Below are 24,467 nucleotides of genomic sequence, written 5' to 3'. Positions count from 1 at the left end.
TTATGTAGGATGATAGCTGTCTTCATGACTCTTGCATTGTATGTTGGGTTGGTCCCATTGACATGCATATAGGACTGGACCCAATTGCATGAGTGGGTTGGGCCCATTGTATGTTGGGCTAGGCCCATTGTATGATGGGCTAGGCCTAATTTTATGTTGGTTTGGGACTATTGATTAGGAAGTGCTAGGCTTGTTGTTATGCGTTAGGCCCAATGTGCGTGCTAGGCCCAATGATATGTATGGTATGTGGTATTTTGGGGAACTCACTAAGCTTTGTGCTTACGATTATGTGTTTATGGTTTCAGATACTTTCGGTTGCAAAGGGAAGGACCCAACGTTTTCCGCATTGGCTATTTATGATTTTTACTCTGATGTTTAAATTATTTAATCACTATAACTAGTTTTGGAACAACTCAATTGTATGGTTTAAGTGTTTTTAATATGAAAATTTACTATGAATTTTTGGGATGTTACAAGTTGGTATCAGAGCCTTGGTTTGAGAGATTCAGGCATACTATTGGGTATGAATGAACTCAAACTGAGGAATTGGTAATCTTTTTGAAAGAAAACAAGTTTTCTCAAATGCCTAATTATAAAGAAAAAGGGGTGTGTTGTGTGCAATCAGTCGAGCTCAAGTAAGTGGTTCCCAGAAAATCCATACATGATGTTATGTTATATGTTATGAGAATTTCGTGCTAGATTAGGGCTAAGGATTTGCTCAAAATTGCATGATATAATGCTAGGAGAGATGCCTTTATATGACTGTTGGTTGAACTTTTAGAATCGTATGCTAGAATCGATTCAGATCTTTGATAGAATGGCCTGATTAGGTGATGCATTGGTTAGATTTTCCGATGCCCGAATACTGCTTGCTTTGTGCTTTGTGGGACTCGTATTGATGTGAGTTAAATAATTCATGAATATGATAAGTTACATGCATTAAAGGTTAAATAACATTAGAGTGATTGACTTGGACTTATTACATAGCTCTTATCCGAGTCCAACCATTGTAGGGTTGAGTCTTTTAGTCGAAGGGTTATCTAAGCTTTATAACATGTGATTGTATTCGTGAAGTAGTTAGCTGACATCAGTAGAGGTTATTCAGGAGCTGATGGCAGGGAGGGGTGAGGAACCTAGGAGAGACTAGGAAGTGTTCTAGTGGGTTTGGATGCGCTGTTTAACGAGTACTTGGAGTAAAAGTTTAAGAAGGTGACTTAGAGGATTCAGGATAATTCTTGAGGAAATTATGGATAGGTATGGAAGGTAGTAATGGGCTCATACTACTGACAACACATGATCTATACTCAAACCAAAGAGAGTCATGAAGATTCTAGGAAGCCTGTAGGACGAGGAATTTTGGTGGCTATGTTCTGATTATTATATGGTTGCTTTTCAGAATGGTGATGAGAACTCGTGGAGGAGGATATGGTTCAGCGTCAGGTGTTAGCACTGAGCTGATGGATGAGTGGATGTTGGAGTTTATCTCGTCGGAGATCACCCATGGTATATTGGATCAGACTCTTGTGATCTTCGGTATAGTCAAGGAGGGTATCATAGAGATTATGGATGAGTGTCAGGACATATTCCGCTCTGGGATTATGGAGATTTTAGGTGAGCGACTCGGAGTCTTCCGGGCAGAGATCACACTCCCTATTTTTAGGAGTTCAAGGCTTGTGGACCTCCGAAGTTCTTTGGGGATAAGGACCCCATTTCTAACCACAAATGGATTGCTGACATGGAGAATGCTCAGCGGACGAGCTTCTGCCCTGAGGGGGCAAAGGTGGGATTTGCATCCTTCCTTCTGAGAGACCGAGCCCGTGATTGGTGGGAGGAAGTTGGTCGTGCATTAGGATATGTGGTTATGGTGGCTATGTCTTGGGATGAGTTTATTACGAGATTCCAGGAGGAGGTTGGGCCAGCTATTAAGGTGCACTAGTTCGCAAGGCATTTTCACGGCCTTCGTCATACTACTGAGACTGTAGCAGAGATCACTGTTATGTTTGTAGGGTTCAAAGTACTCCATGGATTATGGCAATGGGCCCCCTTGATGAAGTGTAGGTTATTAGGCCCAAGACCTGTTTTATTCCCTATATATTGTCGTGTATTATTCATAATTAGGTTTAAGAGTGAGGCAAGATGTAGCCGCCAATTATAATGCGGTTTCTTAGGTAGAATAGATTTAATTTAATATTTTCTTATGTGTAATTTATTCCTCATGTTCTTGAATAAAACGTTTGATCATTCGACATATCTTCATCATTGTGTTCGTTCTTATTTTCCGCATTATATTCATCAAATCGTTCTTAGGTTTTTTTCCAACAAGTGATATCAGAGCGGGTCTTTGAAGATCTAATTGATTTTTGAAGTATCGGTTCTTGATTTGATGATGTTCTACACAAGTTATTGAGGATTTTTGGTATTTTGGCGGTTTGGAATCAAGCTTTCTGTTCAAGCTACTGTTCATGAAGATTTATGATATTCTTCTACGGTTCATCGTGGTATTTTTATGTTCTTTGGATCTGATTTGTTTTGAGATCAATGTATTTTGATTCAATTATTTTCTATAGATCAACGTTTGAGGCCAAATAATTTGTTTCTTATTTTTTTATCACTATTGATTCTGATCCAATTTTGTTCATGTGTGCTTGGACCAGTTATTATTTTCGTGTACAGTTCACTTGTAGGGTTCAAAGTACTCCATGGATTATGGCAATGGGCCCCCTTGATAAAGTGTAGGTTATTAGGCCCAAGACTTGTTTTATTCCCTATATATTGTCATGTATTATTCATAATTAGGGTTAAGAGTGAGGCAAGTTGTAGCCGCCAATCATAATGAGGTTTCTTAGGTAGAATAGATTTACATTAACCTTTTCGTATAGTGTAATTTATTCATCATGTTCTTGAATAAAACGTTTGATCATTCGACATATCTTCATCATTGTGTTCATTCTTATTTTCCGCATTATATTCATCAAATCGTTCTTAGGGTTTTTTCCAACAATGTTTTGGGAGAGGGCTTTGTTGGTTCCGCCAAATGTTGTGGACGAGGAGATGAAGGAGGCGAGGTATCATGATTTGTTGAGGGATGACATCATAGATTTTGTGAGCTTGTCAGGGTGAAAGACCATGAATGACATGATTCCTAGAGCACGGGAGCGGGAGATTGAGTTGCATCTTCGATTGAAATGCGGGTCGAAGCAGATTCAGCCCGCAGTAAGCCAGGCGAAGAGTCTCAAGACTTAGGATTCATGATTGGTAGGCCATTCGGGTCGGTACTGTTGTGCTAAGTTTCGGAGGACTCACGAGGGGAGTTGTCGTGAGAAAGGAATGGGTTGTTTCACTTGCGGTCAGACTGGTCATTTTAGGAGGGATTGTCCCTGAGGCTCGATTTTTCTGTGTTTTTACTGAAATCTGGTGGGCCACAAGAAGGCCGACTGTCTGAGGTTAATGAGTGGAGTAGTAAGATAACCTGATCCATTTGCATTGAGGATTACAAATGGCAACAAGGGCAGGTCGGAGGCTCCAACGGTGAGGAGTTGAGCATTACAGTTGCAGGCAAGGGAGACCAGTGTTCCACCAGATGCTGTTGCGGGTATGATTCATTTTTGTTTCTCCATGCCTTATTATATATTTAAATGCTTCTAGATCATGCGTTTGTATGTGAAAGACTTTATGTTCGGTGTAGTTAGTCCCCACCCAAGAATCATAAGCTTATTTTCAATTGCCTGGTTGTTATATTCGAGGGTCGTCATGTGCCATTTTGCGTACCGAGAGTCATGGTTGGAGCGCATCTCATTGAGATAAATTTAGGCCGTTAACCATTTTTAGTATGGGCCCTTGGTGGGAGCGAGCTAGGGGTCCTTCTCGGGGAATCGACAATCAGATCGACGTGTTAATTCAGGACAAGGGCCAGAGGGAGTTGCAGTGTAAGTTTATTTGATTATTGGAATTCAAGATAGTCGAGATCTTTCATGGTTGAGGAGAGTAAGGGATTGGTCATAACGTGAGTACAAGGGATTTTTTGCCATGTTCATATTTTCAGTATTGTGAGTGGGGTCCTCGGATCAAAAGCTTTTAGGAAAATATCTCATGGAAGTTGGTTGTCCCCTTCTAGGACAATGAAGTCAGAGTTCAGAAGTTCTTATGTCACTCAGGATGGATGTCAGCTAATTATTGATATGTTTTTGATCCGATCTCTACCGCTAGTAGGGAAAGAGCAGTAGTGACCCATCACTCCTGAGTGTGGGTGATGACTTGGCCACATGGGTTTGTTCATACGATGGGATTGTGAAAAGAATTTAAATTGTATCTATTGGAGATGTTCGGAGTGCATCGATCTTCCGACAAATGGATTTTTAGATTGTTGATCCGTCCATTTCGGTGATTGGTTTAACATTAATTTTCATTAGTAAGGTTGGCAGAGCGTATTTGAATCCAAGTGAGAGAGAATCGTTTTGATTATTGGGAATAGTTTCGGGTGCGGAAGGAGGAGTTCCAAACCCTAGTCAAATAGAGAAGCAGTTCTAGTTGCAGTTTTAGTTGAGATTCGTGCAAGAAATGGGGAGATTCAATACATTTCACCGAATGGGCAGCGCATCAGTAGTGACGTATGATGGATAGGTGATTAGATTCAGGTTGAGGTTTGTGTTAGAGCCTCTCTGCCTGTTCTAGGTTGATAAAGGCTTTGGGGTTCGGAGCATTACCCGAACACCTGATTGGGGTTTAGTCGGATGCGGTTTCGACTCATGATTGATTATGAATGGGTATGGTGGATGGAGGGCATGACCATGGGCTGGGCCCGTGGTTGTTACCAGAGTGTTGTAAGACTACGGGGTAGCTGTAGCATACACAAGGTTGATAAGTTGTCGGAGAAGTGTTATAATTCTGTGATGGAGTAGTAGCATTCACCAGGATGAGATAGACCATTGTAGGAGTAGTTATTGGACTGTAGGAGGATCACAGTGTATACATGGGTTAAGTCAGATCATATTGTTGGTTGATCACTCCTTATTTGGAATAAGTATTGTTAGATATGTGGCGATGTTTTAGGCTTGTATAGCCCTTGAATGGGTGAGACCCGTGGGCGAGGCCTGTTTGGTTATGATAATATGGGTGAACCCGGTAGAAATTGGCTTGGTTAAGGTGTTGGATCACGTTTAGAGTAGGATGACTCTATGATCAACGAATAGAATCCGTTTGGTACTTGGGCTCAAGTAGCTTCTATCAGTTAGACTCTTGGGCGGAGTCTCATGGTGTGACCATGTACGAGATTGTCAGTTATAGCAGATAGTTGGAGATTCTGCATTCGAGTATAATATAAATCACCATGGAAACAGATGACCACATATAGAATGAAGGTGCGAACCTTCAGTTATCGGGATGTGAGTTATATTTTGGGTTGGCACTTAGGGGTGAGACTCGCAATGGGAGTCACCCTTGTTTTCAATGAAACTTTTTCAGCAGTGATAAATGGTCAGAGATTCTATTTTCTAGTAGTATCAGCAAGATAACTCAGAGTCTGAAGGGTTTCATTCGGTTCAGGTTGTAGAGTAAGGTTCTTTTGGCTGTATTTTCGAATGGTTTTGTATGTCGAGAAGTCAGACAAGGTATTGGATTTCTGGAATTTGGACAAAGTAGTGATGGTTGTTCTTCATTCACTACTAGAAAAACAGCCTTTTACGATGCGCAATGCGTGTCATAAAACACTCAGACGACGCGCAAATGTGTGTTAAGGAAGGCCCTATCATAACGAGAGACGACACGCTTTTGCGCGTCGTCTATAGACGACGCGCATTTACGACGCGCATTTACAACACGCATTTACGACGCTCATTTACGACACGCAATGCGTATCAAGGAAGGCCCTGTCATAAAGGAAGACGACATGAATTTGCGTGTCGTAACCTTACGACGCGCATTTATGACACACATTGCGTATCATTAAAGCCCCTGTCATAAATGAAGATGACACGCATTTGCGTGTCATAAACTTCAGCAGCCATTTACGATATGCATTTACGATGTGCCTTTATGATATTCATTTACGCATAATACAAAAATATGGAAACAAATATATACCAAAACAATCAATTTCAACCAATGACATCATGTCAAAAAATTGTAATACATTGATATTAAGGGGATCAGATTGTACATTGTTATTAAGAGGTTTTCTCTAACTATATAACCTAATACTACATTTCTATTTAAGGGCACCTTCTTGTTTCAGATATCATGTCAAAAAAATCCTCTATATTATTGGTTTGCCACCTGGTATACTGGGTTGCTGTCCACCGGGCGTGGATGGCAAGTAATGACTTGAACATTAGCTGAAACAAAAAAGAACTTTTATTAATCACATAATATGTTTTATGTGATTAATCACATAATCAGCTTTTGTTAATCACATAATCAGTTTATGTGATTAATCACATAATCAGTAATGATAGATTTGTTATCTAAATATGTTATTAACTAATATTATCAGATCAACATTACAAATAGTAGATAAAAGACATAGCACCTTGAGTTATGGTTATGATTTAACATAAAAAATGATATTTTTAAATATTTGGTGCTAAAATTAAAAATAATCACCTGTTGTGTTCCATTCCATGTTCTTTAACTTCCCATTTAGCATTAGCAACTCGATCAGCATACCTGCCAAGGGGCAGTTTAGACATTTACCAATTCATATTTTCAGACTCTGCATTGTTCCTCACAATCCACTTGGACACAGTTTAGACATTTACCAATTTATAGGGTTTCTATGGAATTGGAAGCATCAGTGATTGTGAATCCAGAATGTATACCTGCAGACTCAAATATACTACTTGTGTAAAAGCATATTTCGTTGATTCCTCCAAATTGTTGACAGACCATTAGTCCAACCCCAATCTTCTCAATAAGTATGGTCAAAATAAGATTCAGACTACAATTATAAAAATCTTTTTTGTAAAGTAGCCAACAAGAGTTGTCAAGAAAATAAACTTACAGTGACAGATCGCAAATATCTTCTCTGAAACAAATCGAATATTTTGGCCTTCGGGAGCTTTTGCAGTGTTTCTATATAATCCTATCAACATATTCAAGACCCCATTGATAACACATAAAAAGAATTCTATAATTTTTATTCGTTAACAAAAAAAAGAAAAAAAAAGTTGAGAGCTTTGAAATGAACAACTGGATTTCATCCGCCTCCACAGATATATTAGCATCCTTCCCTCTAAGTTTTGTTAGGGTTGCATCAAACTCTTTTTTTCTTCCTATCTTTTCCTGCATGCATGATGTCAAACATAATTTCTTGCAGATAAATTAAACAGCTTCATGAATCATGATACTTCACATACCAACCATCTAGGAGATTCTGGTACAAAGAAAAGCCCCACTAATAGAACAGCACAAGGGATTAATCCTGCAAACAGAACACTATAATTCATCACCCTTTATTTTATTTATCCATAAGAATGCCACTAGTAGTAAATAAACATAATTTAGACTAATTTAAAATTTGTCAATGCCAAGGTCCTCCATGTTAGCACTGTTCCAATTATAAAGGCAACAGACACTCTTGTACATATCATGAGCTGCAAAGTAGGTAGGAACAGTTTAGAGGCATTGCAACTTCCATTATGCTAATAACATATGAGATCTATATAATATAAGGTGGTTAGCAATGGCAACCTGATTTGCTGTTGTTAATGCCCCTCTTAAATTTTTGGGTGCAATTTCAGCTATGAACACAAGTACCTTACAACACAGAAACATACTATGTAAAAGAGAAAGAAATCATATAAATTCAAATAATTGGCACTCAAATGTCGGGAAAACTAACATACCACATAGGAAAAGACTCCCATTCCAAATCCTGTTGCTAGCCTTCCAATGTCAAGAACCAGAGGACCCTTTCATAATAATTAAAAAAAAAATTGGAGTATTGTTCAAAAAACTCAATGAATAAAAGTTTATGTACATGAGCAAAGTAAATAGCTAGCCACACGGCTGTACAGAAAACAATTGATATTCTCAGTGCACGTTGCCATTGTCAAAGTGAAGCATTTGGTTGTTGGTTGACACCTGGCATAAATAGAACATGATTATATGAATCTGGAATTTGGAAACATGACAGATGTCAGATATATTAGTATCTATCTACCTGGAGCATGTCTCCAAACTTGACTTGCTAAAGGCAATGGTGTGATTGGTGTCCCCTCAAACAAAATGCCAAATGGAAGTGCCTTAGGAAGAGAGTGGCCTTCCCTGTGTCTCTCCATGAGGAAGAGAGCAATACAAAATTCATTCAATGAAAGCATGATGTCATTGTCTTGATCAGAGAAGTCCCATACCTGTTTTAGGATATCTGAAACCCAAGAATAAGTATAAAATGAAGATGAAGATTTGATGCAAATTGAGAAACTATCAACTGTCAAGTGTCAATAAATTTGTTGAAAGAAAATGATGCAGTGCTTACCTCTTGGCAATTCCCAACCCAAGAACAGATTTCAGACCTGTTCACCTGTGATTTTTCCATCTCTATATGTATCAACTTTCACAAAAATCTTGGTGTACTTTTGGAAATTGGATTTGGTATAGTAGTAGCGCATGTAAACCTTACATTAAAGGACTAACAGCTTGGATCCGATTCGAGAATGGACTCTAATTGATATAAAAGAGAAGAAGGGTCCGAGTAGCTGGATGCAATTGTTTCACTCATGATTTAAAGGACTAACAACTTGGCTCTAATATTACGCACACAGGGGCATTTTTGTCCGCAAAAAAAGTCACAAAAGAAATAGTTTACAAGAAACAGTTTACAAAAAAAGTCACAAAAGAAACAGTAGTAGTGCATGAAATTATCACAATTATATAAAAGGCAAATATATTTCAACTTAGAATGTTGGTCTAATATGTTTAATTATAAGAAACAGTTTACAAGAATTTGAAGATCCAACATACCAACAATGGAAGTATCGGTCTTTATCTAGCTTAACCTCACCATATTTTCTTAGCTCTTCAAACAGATCTTTAACCATCCTAGATTCAGGATCAATTATGAACTAATTTGGTTAAATTCCACTCTAGGGACAGGAAATCAAATCTCAAAACACATAAATATGGATTAATTCAGAAAAACAAAGGAACAATCATGGTTTTAATTGGGAAAATCGCAAGAATATGATGAAATCTGGAGTATAAGAATGTTACCTAGAAATTCTGAGGGTTTTTCAGAGATGACATATCAAGGAGGTGGTGGTGAGCAACAACATATATGGAAGTGGTGGTAAGCAACGATTGACTATGATTCATAAGTCATGAGAGGCCACGACTGAGTGACGTCTAACTATGATTTAGAACCCTAGATTAGAAACACAAAAACCGCAAATCTTTACAGAAACAATCAACAAAAGAGTTGGCGATGGAAAAAAGAGTTGACAAACATATCTTACTAAGATGCAAGCTGAAGACAGAAGGGTTGGCAATGGTCTATCGCGGCACCGGAAGAGTAGGAAATGGATGCTGACTGACGGCGGAAGAGTTGACGATGGAAGATATCAGCGACGAAGGATGGGGTTGACAATGGATGATATTCAATGGCGTAAGGGTGAGTGTCGATATGGTCTTTACGTTTTGAATGGTTCTTGAAAAAAATCCCTAGAATCGTCCCTTCAATTTTTTTGTGTGTGTGTGTGTGACAGAGAGAGAGAGAGAGAGAGAGAGAGAGAAATAGAGAAAGAGATAGCCATAAGTGTGTGTTCTTGAAAAAAGCCCTAGAATCGTCCCTTCAATTTCATGTTTTCAGATTCTTTATGCTGATCAGGCCGGCATCGGTTGGCGAGACGGTGGTTCTCATAGAGAAATTTTATTTCGAAAACATGTTGAAAGCGATGGAGAAATATAAGGTCACGTACATGCCTTGAAGTAGAGACGATATGGTGATTAGGGTTTGTACAGAGAAGGGAAGAAGAGAGTGAATAAGAGAGTGAATGGATATCTTGAAGCGGGGTATTTCAAAATTAGAATTTTAAAGGATTTCATTTCAGAACGCACGTTTTGAGTAAAAGTTTATAAAGAGACATTCACAGAGGATGCACAAGCGACCTCCGTGTTTGTAAATTTTTTTTATAAGACAATAATTTTAGGGCACACACAAATGCATGTCCTCTATCCTTCAAATTTTGCAAAAGTGACATTATTTTTTAGGGCACGCACAAATGTGTGTCCTCTATCAGCGCGTGTCATTGTTTATGTGTCATTAAAGGGCTGTTTTCTAGTAGTGATTGGTTAAAGTTAGTGGGTCAAGGATCCGTTCTTCTTCACAGTATGTGAGTCTTGCTAAGATTGGGTTTCGGTTATAGTATTCGAAGTTGCCCTATGTATGATTTGAATTTTAGTCCGAATCGTGGTTCAGGAAGGATGAACTGAATCTTCTGGGTGCCTAGAAAGTAGAAAGGAGTGATTTCGAGAACGAAATCTAGTTTGAGTGGGGGAGAATTGTGGCATCCTGTTTTGAGAAGTTCTTATTTCGGGATCATGGTCATTAGAGGGATCAAGTAAAGGCCTTGGACTTCAAATAATTAGAGTTTAGACCCAATTGGATGAGGATAATATAGGTTATGTGATCCAAGCCCTCGGTTCGTGTTTTAGAGTCAAAGGAGTAATATGGAAAGAAGTGATGTTTCGGGCTTCTTGCGTAAATTAATAATCTTAGTTCGGTACGGTTTTAGTCAAAAGTAATGAGATAGGATTGCGGGGCTCTTCAATACCATTCCGAGCATATAAAGAACACCGAAAACAAAGTTGAAAAGAAAAAGTTATAGTCGTTTGAAGTTGAAGTAGAACTTCAGGATTTTTGAATTATGTTGGGCATCCACTAGGAGTACGTTGGGCGTAATTCATTAAATGGATCGCGAACTTTGTTGAGTACATTGGGCGTACTTAAGGAGTATGTTGGGTGTACTCATGCAGACTACGGACTCTAAATCTTAGGGTTGAGCCCCTATTTAAGGACCTTAAGTCCCTTAAGACCTCCCTTATCACCAACCCCCACTGCCCCAAAGCACCATTTCGAAACCCTATCCACCTTGTGAGGTTCTTGAGATCTTAGAGGGATACTTTGTGTGTTTTGGTGCATATTGAAGTAGAACGAGTCCATTGGAGAGGTGTTGGAAGCTTGGAGCTTGTAGATCCACACTTGGTTTTTCATCTAGCATCTTCTAGAGGTATAAAGCTCTATGCTTTATTGATCCTTAGCTTAGATCTAGATTTGGGTTATGTTTTGGCATGTTTTTGGCCCCATGGTTTAGTTCTTGTGAGTATAAGCTACACCAAAACTTGTTATGGTCCTTTATTAGTATTTGTGAGGTTGTTGAGCCATAAAAATGGGTACTTGGGCACTCCCATTCTTCCATGCATGAAGACTTTGGAGAGCATTTTGGAGCTAGGGTTTGATGTCATGCTTTATTAAGTAATGCAAAAGCTTAAATTTTTTGACTTTATCAATTAAGACCTTCCCAATATTGAGATCTGTGAGTTGGACGTTTAGTCTTAATGAATTAAGCGCTTAAAAGTGGGCTTTGGCATCAGGGGGAGTACATTGGGCGTAACCCCTGAGCATGCAGGGTGTAATGGGTGTTGCCCTATTTCCTTCTTGATGATATCTCAGTATGTTGGGCGTAATAAGAGAGTACACATGGCGTACTCCAAGAGATGATTTTGGGACATTTTTGGGCCTTGGGTCATTATGGGTTTTTGTCCACGATTTGTTGGGTCAAGTATGGGAAGGGTAAAATGGATTTTTACCCTTAGTAAGATATAATATGATTTATACCATTGATTATGGGTTATTACCTGATTATTAATTAGGATTGATTTTGGATACGTTCACTGTGAGGAACCCCTATAGCAGCAGCGCGTGTGTGATTCGTTTATCTTCATATTGAGGTGATTATCCTCACTGTACTCGTGGATCGAAGACACAAATGTCGACCCATTAATGTGTTATGTAGGATTCTAGTTGTCTTCATGACTCTCGCAATCTATGTTGGGTTGGGCCCATTCACATGTATGTAGGGCTGGGCCCAATTGCATGAGTGAGCTGGGTCCACTATATGTTGGTATCAGCCCATTGTATGATGGGCTAGGCCTAATTATATGTTGGGCTGGGCCCATTGATTAGGAAGGGCTAGGCCTATTATTATGGGTTGAGACCACTGTGCGGGCTTGGCCCAGTGATGTGTATGGTATATGGTATTTTAGGGAATTCACTAAGCTTTGTGCTTACGATTATGTGTTTATGGTTTCCAGTACTTCCGGTTGTAAAGGGAAAGGCTCAGCGTGACTGTATTGCATCCCCCAGTGTTTTACGCATTGGCTATTTATGATTTTTACTCTGATGTTTAAATAATTTAATAACTGTAATTGGTTTTGGAACAACTCAATTTTATGGTTTAAGTCTTTTTAAAAAGAAAATTTTACTCGGAATTTTTGGGACGTTACACATAGGGTATAAATTCTGGAAGTTCACACCAACGAGTTCCCAATTTTGGGAGACTTCGCAAGGAATTTGGGGTAGACTTCAAGGATAAAATGGAGTTCTACAGTCAAATAGTGTGCAAATAGGCGAAATCAATGTGAAGACTTTGGCTAGGTCCCGGATTGACCTAGATTACCCTATTAAGATGGTGTTAGGGCATTTTCACAAGGTGTGTTATGAGTAGGATTTGAGGGTCAAAATCTATATAAGTGGAGAAGAGTTGTAACACCCCGTTTTCACCTTACAGTATAAACGACTAATTACAAATTTCAAAGTACTGATACATTTCTTTTTAACCAATATATTCTTAACGAAAGATATAGTAGTCAAAATTACGAAAGTGTGCATATAAAGAACGCCTAAATATGACTTCGTATAAGGAAGTTATGGTTTTTCGAAGTTTCACTGCGACACGGTACAACACTATGTGACGTAGAAATCGATATGAAAATCTATTGATTTTTAGCCAAAGCAATGTAAACGAGAGTTGAAGATCACGTAAAAACGAATCCGTCGTTGTAAAGACAGTCGAAAACGAAGTTCCTTTGAAGAAGTTACGAATTTTGCACGGTCTTTTACAGTGTAATCTTCATAAAATATGAATTTCAAATAGAGTGAGAATTAGTTGTTGAGATCTAAAAGAAAGTTATAGTACTCAAAAATACCTATGCGTGGATATAAAGAACGTCGAAAACGTAGCTCGTATGAGAGATATGATTTTTCAAAAATCTGAGAAAATACCTGCGTATGATGACATGGCGGCCCAAGATCGCGCCACATGGATAAGAGAGGGTCAGATCTTCCACCGACCAGGGGACGTGAACCAGCGAGAGTGCAACATGTGGCAGTAAACAGGAGGAGTGGTGTCGACAAAGCGCAACGCACTCTTATCCACAAAGTGAAGCATGCCCACTTGAGCAACCTATAAATAGCAGCGAAAATCAACTCATTTGATCACCCATTATTCCAAATCTCTTTTTCAAACTCTCTCCCAAACCTCTGGGATCTAACTTCTAAGTCTCTGGCATTTTAGCAAGGTGTTGCAGTGATGGAAATCACTATATTATATATATATATATATATATATATATATATATATATATATTGTTAAATATAACTAATATGATAAAAAAATGGAAGGCAGACCGTAAGTCTAGATACATATATTATTGGTGGATCGGCAAAATGTCGTGATCCAGTCGGTGGATCGACAAAAGGTCGTGAGTCATTGTTTGTATGCATGTATATGTATTGTGATATATGGTATATTAGGGAACTCATTAATCTCCATGCTTACTCATTTGATTACAAATGTTTTCAGGTACTTCTTCGGATCATGAGAAGGGAAAGGCTTCACTGTACACACGCATCGACATCATTTTTCGCATAATTTAATTATACTCTAATTTAATTGAATAAATAAAAATAAAAAATTTGTCATGAAAAATCTGGACGTTACAATCTTCAAAAAGTTTGATTAGCTTAATTCGATTTAAGCAAATGTATGTTTCATATCTATGATTTTCTTTTATCATAGGGTTTTAGTTTTTTTCATAAAGTATGTTGCTATTAATAGTGAAAAGTCATCGAATGTTTTAGGTTGCATGTACCCATAAGTGTTATGTGAAATTCTACAAGTACATTGTTATTGTAATCTAAAAACCTCAATAGTGGTATCAGATCTGTGCATGTTCAGCTATTAATGTATAAAGATGAAACCGAAAACTTAAAAGAAACCTAATATCGATAATATGTTGTGCCCACGACGTGGTGACTCCTCTACCACGTCGTGGAGACCTCCTGGAAATTAGAATTCTAGATTTACTTTCCTTTTCCAAATGGTAGGATAATTATTAGTTATTTAATAATATTTTAAATGCTTAGAATCTAAATATTTAAACTAGATAATTAAGAACCCTAATTGTAAAATTAGGAAGTTTTAAAAATGTAATTCTAGTCGAATTCCCGTGCGTTGTGCATGAAGAAAATTATATTGTCAATATATATATATATATATATATATATATATATATATATATATATATATATATATATTGTTAAATATAACTAATATGATAAAAAAAGATGTTTATTAAAAGGTGTGAAGTTTAAGACTTGTATTATAATACTTGTATTCAGTTATATAATTTTGATTGGCTCTATCCGTAAGTTGCACATAAATAATATTTTTGTATAGATTTTGATTTAGTATTATTTTTAACTATTTTTAAACTCAATTAATTTAATAACTATTCATTTTTTTTTATTTATTAAATTTCTTCTACCATATTTGTTTAAAACCCCCGTAACTTTTCATCTTATGGTATTTAATAGATTGGTTAATTAAAATAGTTTTACTACATAACTCCTACAACTTTTCAACTTATGATAACTAATTTATTAGTTAACTAAAATATATAAATTTAGATTGACCATATGACTACTTTTATTATTATACTAGGCGAATCCTCGCGCGTTGCGCGCAAATATAATTATTTAATTAAAATAATAAAATTTTACAAATTGTGATTTAGTATTTATACATGTAAAAACCAATGTCAGTAGCGTAATAAAACATATAGTTAACCTATTAGTTTTATTAACTGTAATAAGTTTATATCATTGATTACTTCTGCTATTAATTGATGATTTTATAGACCGCTTTATGTGCGTAAATTGTATATCAAAACATATGTTGATTTATATATATATCAAATAAAAAAGTAGTATGAAAAAATAAATACTATAACTTCTGATGATTTTATAGAATGTTCTATGTTGTGCAATTATACATAAAACATATGTTGATTTGTATATAAAACAAATAAGAAATAATATGGAAAAATATTTTAACAACATAAAAACATTACAACATTTAGTATAACATTTACATCAAATAAAACTTCTTAAACATTTACAAATCATTTAAAATGAATATTTATAAATCAACATACATTTGATATATAGAAACATTGTTATCAAAAAATCACATTGAAATAAACACTGAAGGGACAAAACTTATTTTTTCAACTCTTTTCATATTTGAATCACGGATATTTTCAAATATAATTTGATCAAAACTTATTTATATAGTAAAAATATAGCTATAATGTGTATAAATAAATGGAAAATAAAAAAACATTGAACATTAATAATCATAACTTAAATAAAAAAAACTCTTGAATGTAGTGGAAAATAAAAAAGACATGACTAATTACATTAAATTTTGAATCAAAGTCACATTTAATATAGAAAACTCTTGAGTTGCATAGGAGTTTCAAACACTTGAATTATATGCAATAATATAATATTAATATTTAAAATTATATGTTATAATAACAATATTATTGGAATTTATCATTAAAATACACTAAGTTCTAACTAATTTTATAATTATTTTAAGTATACAATAAGATAGATATAATAATTTGTGTTTGAATTGAATTAAATAAAATTTTTAATTTAATAATAATTATAGGTAATTTTAAATGATTTCAAAATAATTTATTTAAGTATTTTATTTCATTTATTATTATTATTATTATTACTATTATTATTATTATTTCAAATAATAAAATTTTTTAATATAATATAATCTATTTTATAGTGTTACTTTATTTTAAACTATTATTATTTTTACTTAATTAAAAACTATTTGTTTGAAAAATTTTCATTATTATATTTTTAAAAGGTAATCGTACGTACTTCGGTATTGTACTTTTTTCTTTTGTGCTTAAAAGTATGAAATATTGGAAGAGAATGAAGGGTCCAAGTAAAATAGTGATTTGAAATTTTAAGCTATAGTACTTGTTAAGTACTAAGACCAATTTAAAAAAAAATCATGTTAAGAGTGGGTTAGAGAGTGGTGAGTGTTACATGTGAAGTATATTTTTATCGCTTATATTTTCTGATAAAAAGTTCCATCAATGTTATTTACAACTAAATAAACAATAGAAACTAACATAATATATAACTAATATCATAAAATACATGTTGAATAATGTTCTCTTGGATAGAAAAATGAATTGTCTTAACATAAAAGAGAAAGACGACATAAAAATACATACATGTTAACAAAGTTAATTGCTCTAATTGATAAATAGCTTAAAGGTTGATTTACCAAAAGCTCATGAGAAGTAATTATCAGTCCCACTTCATCATCTTATGATTATTAAAAGATCCATAACACATAAAATTAAATAAATTTGGCTCAGGTATACCTTTACACACTTACCCAAACTTGAAGCTTGGTTAATATATAAAACTTTACATGCACCAAATTTGTATTTACGTGAATTTACATTTGGAAAAGTTGCAATTGCTCTCTTACATCCATGGAACCATTCGCAAAACTCTTCAAACTCTACCAATATAATCTATCATTATGAGTTGATATACATGCAATATGCATGCTACAATGTTCTTATATAGGCTAAATATTTCATTTAACCTATCAATTAAATAGCATGATTTGAAGAGTTTTGGAAGTTAATATGACAACTCGAAATTTCTATCAGGTACAACCATTCATCTCATTAGAAGTCAGATTTGTTTTTGCTAACTTTTAAGCTATTTGGAGTCAATTTGAGTGTTCTAAAGCCTAGTACTGCAAGAGGTAATTGTAGGAAGTATACTTTAGAGTTTGTTGTGCATCATTTAAGTCTCAAAACTCCAAGAGTTTGGAGTTTACGGCCCCAAACATGGAGTTTACGGCCGTAAACTCTAAAGAGTATAAATATGACACTTAGTCATTTTTGGCTCATTCTTCACCTTCCTAGCTCAAGAACACCCACATTCTCTCTCAAGTATCATAAGATCTTCTTCCAAATTTTCCAAAAAATGTAAGTGTTTTTTTTTCTCTTGATTTGTTGATACAACACTTCATCTAGTAGTTATACATGATTTCATCCATGAAACCTTTTCTTTTTCATAGATCTTCAAGTGTTCTTCAGTTCACCAAGAACACCAAGAACACACACTAGTGTTCTTGGACCTTAAACACTCTTGCAAGCTTCCTATAAGTAAGTACACCCCTCTTAACTAGTTATGTGCTTAGATTACTTGCTAAACCATTGAAAAACACCAAGAAGTCCCAAGAACACATGGGTTTACGGCCAAGGCAATCTCCTTGGACCTTAAACACCATTAGGTGGTGCATATGTGCCACCATTACCTTCTAGGGCTTGGATATTGGACTAGAACCTTGCATGCATGAGCTAAAGACCTTAAACCACGAAATGATAAAAGTTACCATGGGTTTACGGCCGTAAACCTACTAGGACCGTAAACCCTAAACCGTAAACTCCATAGGAGTTGGTCCATGAACCGTAAACCCTAATAAGCAGGCTATTATGAGCCCTAGTCCCTTCTCAAGCCTTGGATGCAAGTCTAGATCCCTTCCTTGAGGAGTATAGGACCTTAAACAAGCAAAAGAATCAAGAACACATGAGTTTACGGCCGTAAACTCATGGTGAAATGACCTTGGGCCGTAAACTCTACAAAGTGGGGAAATTGTGCCCCTATTACTTCCTAAGGCTTGGACTTGATCATAGGATGCTTAACCTTGACTTGTAAAACCTTAAAACACAAGATGGTGCTAATTACCATGAGTTTACGGCCGTAAACTCATGGGGGAAGTGACCATTGACCGTAAACTCATGTGGTGTTACCATATGGGCAGTAAACTCTAATGTGAGGCCCTACAACCCTTAGGTGCAACCCTTTGTACTTATAGCACTTGAATCAAAGTGTTTCCATGTTCTAGGGTGTCCTTACTTGATTAATTAATTGTTAAATGACTAATTAGATACCTATGTGTGTCATTACATGTTAAATAGGATCCGTGTGTGTGTTCAAGTCTTCACTTGACACTTAGCATCCTATCCGACACTTTCATCCAAATCACTCACTGCAGCTGAGTTCATACCCCTTAATCAACCTTTGAAATGATTTTATGGGGGGGGGGGAATACAAGTTGAACTATTAAGTTATTATATCAATCACATGTGATTAATAACTGTCAAGCAAATAGATTTTTGCATGATTAACTGTTTTATCCAGCTAAAGGTTTTCATATATTACTCTCAAATCTCTTTTAAAGTACTATAATCTCTTTTTAAATTACTAAACTTTTATCAAAGTCTTTTAAACTTATATTCTTATTAGATTCATGTCTATATAGATATAGTTATATAAGTAGGATTTGAAGGACTTACGACTGATAGCTCGTGTTATTTCATGTTCCTTGTTTGGTTGTGGACTTAGAGTATCCGGTTATTTGTCCGAGTGTCGTTGAAGTCCTAGTTATATATTATGTTTATCTGTTTAGATATTAAAACTCTTACTTCAGTTCAGCACCTTTGAGTAGCAAAGGTACCTAGATAACCTCTCAAGTAAACTATTATAGGTATAGTTTAGAAATCAACAATAACTTTTCTGAGGAGAACCTAGCTATATCAATATTCTAAAACTTGTACTTTTAGTAAAAAGAAATGTATATAGCAATCAAAACACGAGATTCATCCTCATGACGCGGATTTCACCGTTGTCAAGTTGGTAACCAGAGTCTCCTGGAGGGAGAGCGGGCATTGTGTGTATAGATCTATATGGGACAGACCATCCCACATCCTGACTGCTAGCTACAGTCCCGTCTGACCAAGCCAAGGGGTGACAAATGTCACATTCATTTCGACGCCAGTAGATCGTCGTGTTTACATCCGTCAATCAGTATGGTTACGAGTATCTTTACATTTACCTTATAATTCATGGCTTTAAGGTAATTAGTATCACGGTAGTTTCTACATATAAAACTACGGTACTATAATATTTTCCCTAATACGTTAAACTTAGAAAGTTTTTTATATGAAACGATAATGTAAAACTATATTATTGATAATGATAGTAACATTGGGAAAAATGTCCTTTAAACACAAAACATTCGGGTCTTGGTAAAAGACTGCTTTTAGTAGAGAAACTCATTCCTTTAAACACAAAACAGTCGGGTCTTGGTAGAAGACTGCTTTTATTAGAGAAACTCATTCCTTTAAACACAAAACAGTCGGGTCCTGGTAGAAGACTGGTTTCAGTAGAGGAACTCATTCTTTTAAACATGAAACAGTCGGGTCCTGGTAGAAGACTGCTTTCAGTAGAGGAACTCATTCTTTTAAACATGTAACATTCGGGTCTTGGTAGAAGTCAGCCTTGTATCGAGCATTAAAATGCTGATACTCTCTTTCAAAATAACTTGTATTCTCAGGTCGTCAGTAGACAGGTACACTCCGGGAGCTTTTGCGAAGTCAGCCTTGTATCGAGCTGCATCTTATGTTATTCTCTATATTTATTTTTGATGTTGTTGGTAAATGTAACCTATGTAAAAACTTATACTATTAATGCAATGGTTGTTGTACTTGGATTACCATACTGCATGTGTTGTGATACTTGACATGACGTCCTCCACCCCAGAACGTTTCCGCCGTTCCGGTTTTGGGGTGTGACAGATTGGTATCAGAGCATTGTTTATAGTGAACTCAGTATATCAAATCACAAAAGATATACAACCTATAAATACAATGGGATAAAAACACTCTGACCAAGAGTTATACTTTAAAATATAACCATATTTTACAAGAAGTATAAATACATCCAGAATATAAAAACCCGAACAAGTATCACAAGAAGAACAAGAATAAAAGTCTTTGGATGTTGACCATTACCGTCAAACCTGGGCAGTTATGTAACCGTAGCTGGAATAAATATAGCCTGATCAACTATATTTATTCGAGATGCGACTAACGTGTGTTTGGGAGTGATGGTGGTGTTGCAATGAATCTGAAACTTACCATATAGGAATGCTAGAGCCAAACATAAAGTTTAAAAATACTATAGGAGTATTTTATGATACTAAAAGACTAGCAATAAACCCAAAAGCATGTTCTGAAATTCTAGAATCCAACATGTAATTAAAATACTATAGGAGTATTTTAGGAACCATAAATAACCTTGCTTGAAAACTAAAAAGACCCTTATTGATGGATCCATGATTTCAGAGTCTATGCTCTCAAGGTTATATATAGTGAGGATCTCATAGACTAAGAATGTGTGGTTTCGCTCTACTTCCTTTTCCTTGTTTGGATGTGGATATAGAGTAGTATCACATATTTGAAGGCCTATTAGATCTAAGTTATATATGATTTGTGTACACTCTGAAATTGTAGAAGGACTTGATATGGATCACACATTAAAATGTTTTAATAATCTCTTGAGATTCTTTAGACATTCCCATTCTCGCAAAACCCCCTTTAGAAAACCTATTCTACTTTAGTAATCGGCAGAGGAGTCGATAAAGACCCGGAAGAGGTTCATTGAGAAAGATTTCCAAGTAGGAAATAAATGAACAGTGATGAGACTATTGAAATTACCATGTGCATATACCTTTTAGGGACATCGGTGGGAAATTCGCCTGAATTTCCGAGATTCCAGTCATACATTATGAAGTGATGACGATCAGTGTCGGAATCGGAAGTAAGGCGGAGCAGAAATTCAACATGTCTACAGGAGAAGAGAACCCTATATAAGTACCCGAAGAAAACCAACGTTTATTCCAGTCAAGAGTGAACGGAGAACAGAAGGAGCCAATGTATGAAACCCGAGAAGTGTTCTACCCCTATAAAGTCACACTAATAACCCATAAATTAATACAACTTAGTGAGTTAGTGATTACACTACTCACACTATGTGTTAAGAAAAATCGTCTTTCCTGTTGCGATTAATATAAATAGATCGGATCACAAAACCTCGATTGAGAGTGTTTAGCCCTAAATTTTCATGAGTCTTTTGTTAATCTTTGTTCTGAAGTTCTTTCAAATCTTTTCAAAGCCGGAGAGTGAACCTCTCCAATATAAAGATAACTTAGTTGGAACGACACCCATTTTATGGCATTCCGATACACTTACTTCTACCCTGTTACCAGGACTGCATCATAGGGATGTAGGTCGACACTTAGAGAACCATAGCTCAAAGCGCGGGAAAAATTTTATGCCTATTATAGTAAAGAAAGATACGTCTAAGGGTAACCATCGTCTCTCATTAGTTTGTGTTCCTCATCGTGTTGGAAAAACCATGCCTCCGAAGAAACGTAACCAACCCGCTAGCAAGGCATCGACTCTTCAAATCGATGAAGCTACATTCCAAGCTGCAGTTTCCGCAGCCGTAGCAGCTGTCATGGCTCACCTGAATGCTAACAACGCAAATGTTAGCAGGAGCACTATCAGGAATCCCGATCATAGCGATAGACAGCAGCAACCAGCACCGGTGTGTAAAGCCACCCAAGAACTCCAATCTAATCCCCTGAAAAGAAAGTTTGAGAACGAGAAGGGGAGTAACTCGGCTCAAGGACCTTCCGAAGGGCAGCAAGCTGAGGTAGACAATACCCCTGTGAACCCGCCTGTCTCAACACCAAGAAGACCATACCTAGGAAACTTTCCCCACTGCAGCAAGTGTGACTACCATCATTATGGAGTCTGTCGAGAACCCTTTTGTGTTAGGTGCAATATGAAGGGGCATACCGCTCGCAACTGCAGAACCCCGGTTGAGTTCATTACATCAACCGCCAATGTTGGGACCAGTCCAATATGCCACCTATGTGGCGAAATTGGGCATCTCAAGAGGGACTGCCCAACTGAAAGAAATGACACGGACGCAGGAGGAGTTTCACCCTAATGCCTAGAGGAACATCAAGGAACCCGGTAGAATTTTGGTATGCTTCTCAACCTTAAGTAGCTAATCGAAAACTTTAAAAATCAATTCTAATTGTAATTACTCCCTCGTTAAGGAAAAAGTTGCAGCACTGTTGTAAAACTTAAAAACCCATCAGGTAAAGCTATGATGGCTTAGTATATATGTTAAGGCCATTTATAATTAGGATTGATAGACCTCGAGTGAGTGATGCGGCCGTATCTCATGTTCCTTGTTTGGTTGTGGATTTAGGGCGGAGTCGCTCAGTCAACAGTCCTTTTAATCTTAATTATACATGACTAGTGTATACTAGGCGATTATAGAGAGGCCTCGTGAGAAACCTATTCATGAAAAGTACATATTTCCAAAGTATCGGGACCCCTAGCGTTCAACGTCAATCATGTCGGTCCAAGTATTCGCGATAGTAATACCATGGACGAACCCGAAACGCTAAGAACTTGTGTGCTCTGTTCAGCACATGGTCCTATCAATCTTCATTCTATATCGTGTTGATGTTTATTAATTTCGACACTACCGTCAGCCATGGTTCGACGTGGTTCGACCATGCAAAAATTCCTAGTGCTGTGTAAAAAGAACTTTCACCTTATCCTAAGCGTCAAATAAAAATTCATTTCGAACCAAATAGAAAACCTAATGCAAACCATCAGTCGTCTCTCTCATTAAACCTTCAGAAGTGCTCAGGAAAGGGGCACTACGCGCTGTTAACCAACCCCATTAGACATTAAAAACCAGAAGCGAAAGGCACTGCAGATGTTCCGGAAGACAATAACCGCTCGAGGACTACTCAGTAGATCCTCCAGAAAGACCACTTGCACCGCACGATCTAGTTCGTGAATCAAGAGAAAGAACTCATGGGATTAACTTACTACTACTGGGTATATGCATTAGGGTGGTATATAATTTAGGTCGATAAGATTTAAGATGTGTGCTTCCGCCCTACTCTCTGTTCCTTGTTTGGTTGTGGGTTTGGGGTGGGGTCTACCACGAACCGTAAAATAAAACCCTCATTATATACCCATAGGGAAGGAGTTGAAGTCAAGAAAACAAATGTGGGTTGAGCTACTAGATGTTGGATTAATGTCTAAGTCCATAACTATATTTGGTATGTACTTGACCCGACCCGACATGGTCCATTTGGGTTGCACTTCACCGACACAATTTATATGGATAGTCTTTTGAGAATAGTATATTTATGATTTATATTAATATATTATAAGTTCTAATATATTAATATATAATCATATTATTTAATTAGTATTGATCAAGAATTAATTTATAATTAATTAAGTGATCAAAAGGAACTAATTAAATATGGACTCTTAGATACATATATGTGTAGTGAGCCAAGTTCATTTAGGTTGGGCTAAGTCTTCATGGATAGTCCATGGAGCTTTAAACCCATGGATCCTAGGAAATGAAAGGTCATGGGTATTAGGGTTTAACCCTAATCCTCCACACTATATAAAGGGTCTTATGGTTCATGAAATTATGCTAGTGGCTAGTGTGGATACACTAAAGAGGGCAATAACTGATTTCATAGTGTGAGCCAAGTATCCATATTCTCTAAAGGTTTTCCAAGGTGTTTTGGTGATTTGTGATTCCACTTGAGGCTTCCACACTATTGGGGCTAAGCTCTTAAAGCTTGAAGACATCAAGCTACATCAAAAGGTATGTCATCTAACTAGAACTTTGTAGTATAGGTGCTTCATAATATGCTAGTTAGGATGAAACCTTGGAATATTTAATATTTGCATGTATAATAGAGAAAACATAGATCCAAGGTTTATAGGGTTGCATGTACACCATAGGAGTGTTAGAATGCTCAAAACCCAACAGTGGTATCAGAGCCAGGTTGTTTTCTGTTATATTGATGCAATTGTTTTATTTTCAAAGTTGGAAAAAAAAAGGAAAAAAAACATGACGTTTGTCAAATTTTAAGATAATTACTTGTTTTTGTGAAAAACTAATTATTTGTAAAATTTGAATTATTTGCTATATGAGTTGAATTAGGTAAAATTTAGTAAAAGATAAAATGATATGATTATTTTATTAGTTTTAAAAGTTTGATCTAAAGAGTTTTTTGAAACCTCCATAAGTTATGGATATGAAAAGGTTTTTAAAAAAAATTGATTCAAAGTTTTTTATGGAGTTACAAAACTTAGTCTTAATGTTTTAAAGAATT

The 24,467-nt window shown here is 36.3% G+C and overlaps 1 protein-coding gene across 1 annotated transcript; it reads right to left on the bottom strand.

Moving 5' to 3' along the window:
• Window positions 1–6,255: 6,255 nt before the first annotated feature.
• LOC145111145 (sugar transporter ERD6-like 7) lies at window positions 6,256–8,530 on the bottom strand. Its single transcript, XM_079047441.1, has 11 exons — window positions 8,471–8,530; window positions 8,175–8,345; window positions 7,839–7,904; window positions 7,684–7,749; window positions 7,515–7,586; window positions 7,350–7,418; window positions 7,185–7,275; window positions 6,995–7,077; window positions 6,813–6,897; window positions 6,598–6,660; window positions 6,256–6,329 (listed from the first exon to the last, which is right to left on the bottom strand). The coding sequence occupies exons 1-11, from the start codon at window positions 8,528–8,530 to the stop codon at window positions 6,256–6,258; spliced, it is 900 nt and encodes a 299-aa protein (XP_078903567.1).
• Window positions 8,531–24,467: the final 15,937 nt, after the last annotated feature.

Source organism: Lactuca virosa, chromosome 5 (genome assembly GCF_052849685.1).
Source record: "Lactuca virosa cultivar CGN04683 chromosome 5, Lactuca_virosa_CGN04683_v6, whole genome shotgun sequence".
Lineage (NCBI taxonomy): Eukaryota > Viridiplantae > Streptophyta > Magnoliopsida > Asterales > Asteraceae > Lactuca > Lactuca virosa.
Note: the sequence above shows the minus strand (reverse complement) of the source record. Positions and strands in the feature narration are given on the sequence as shown.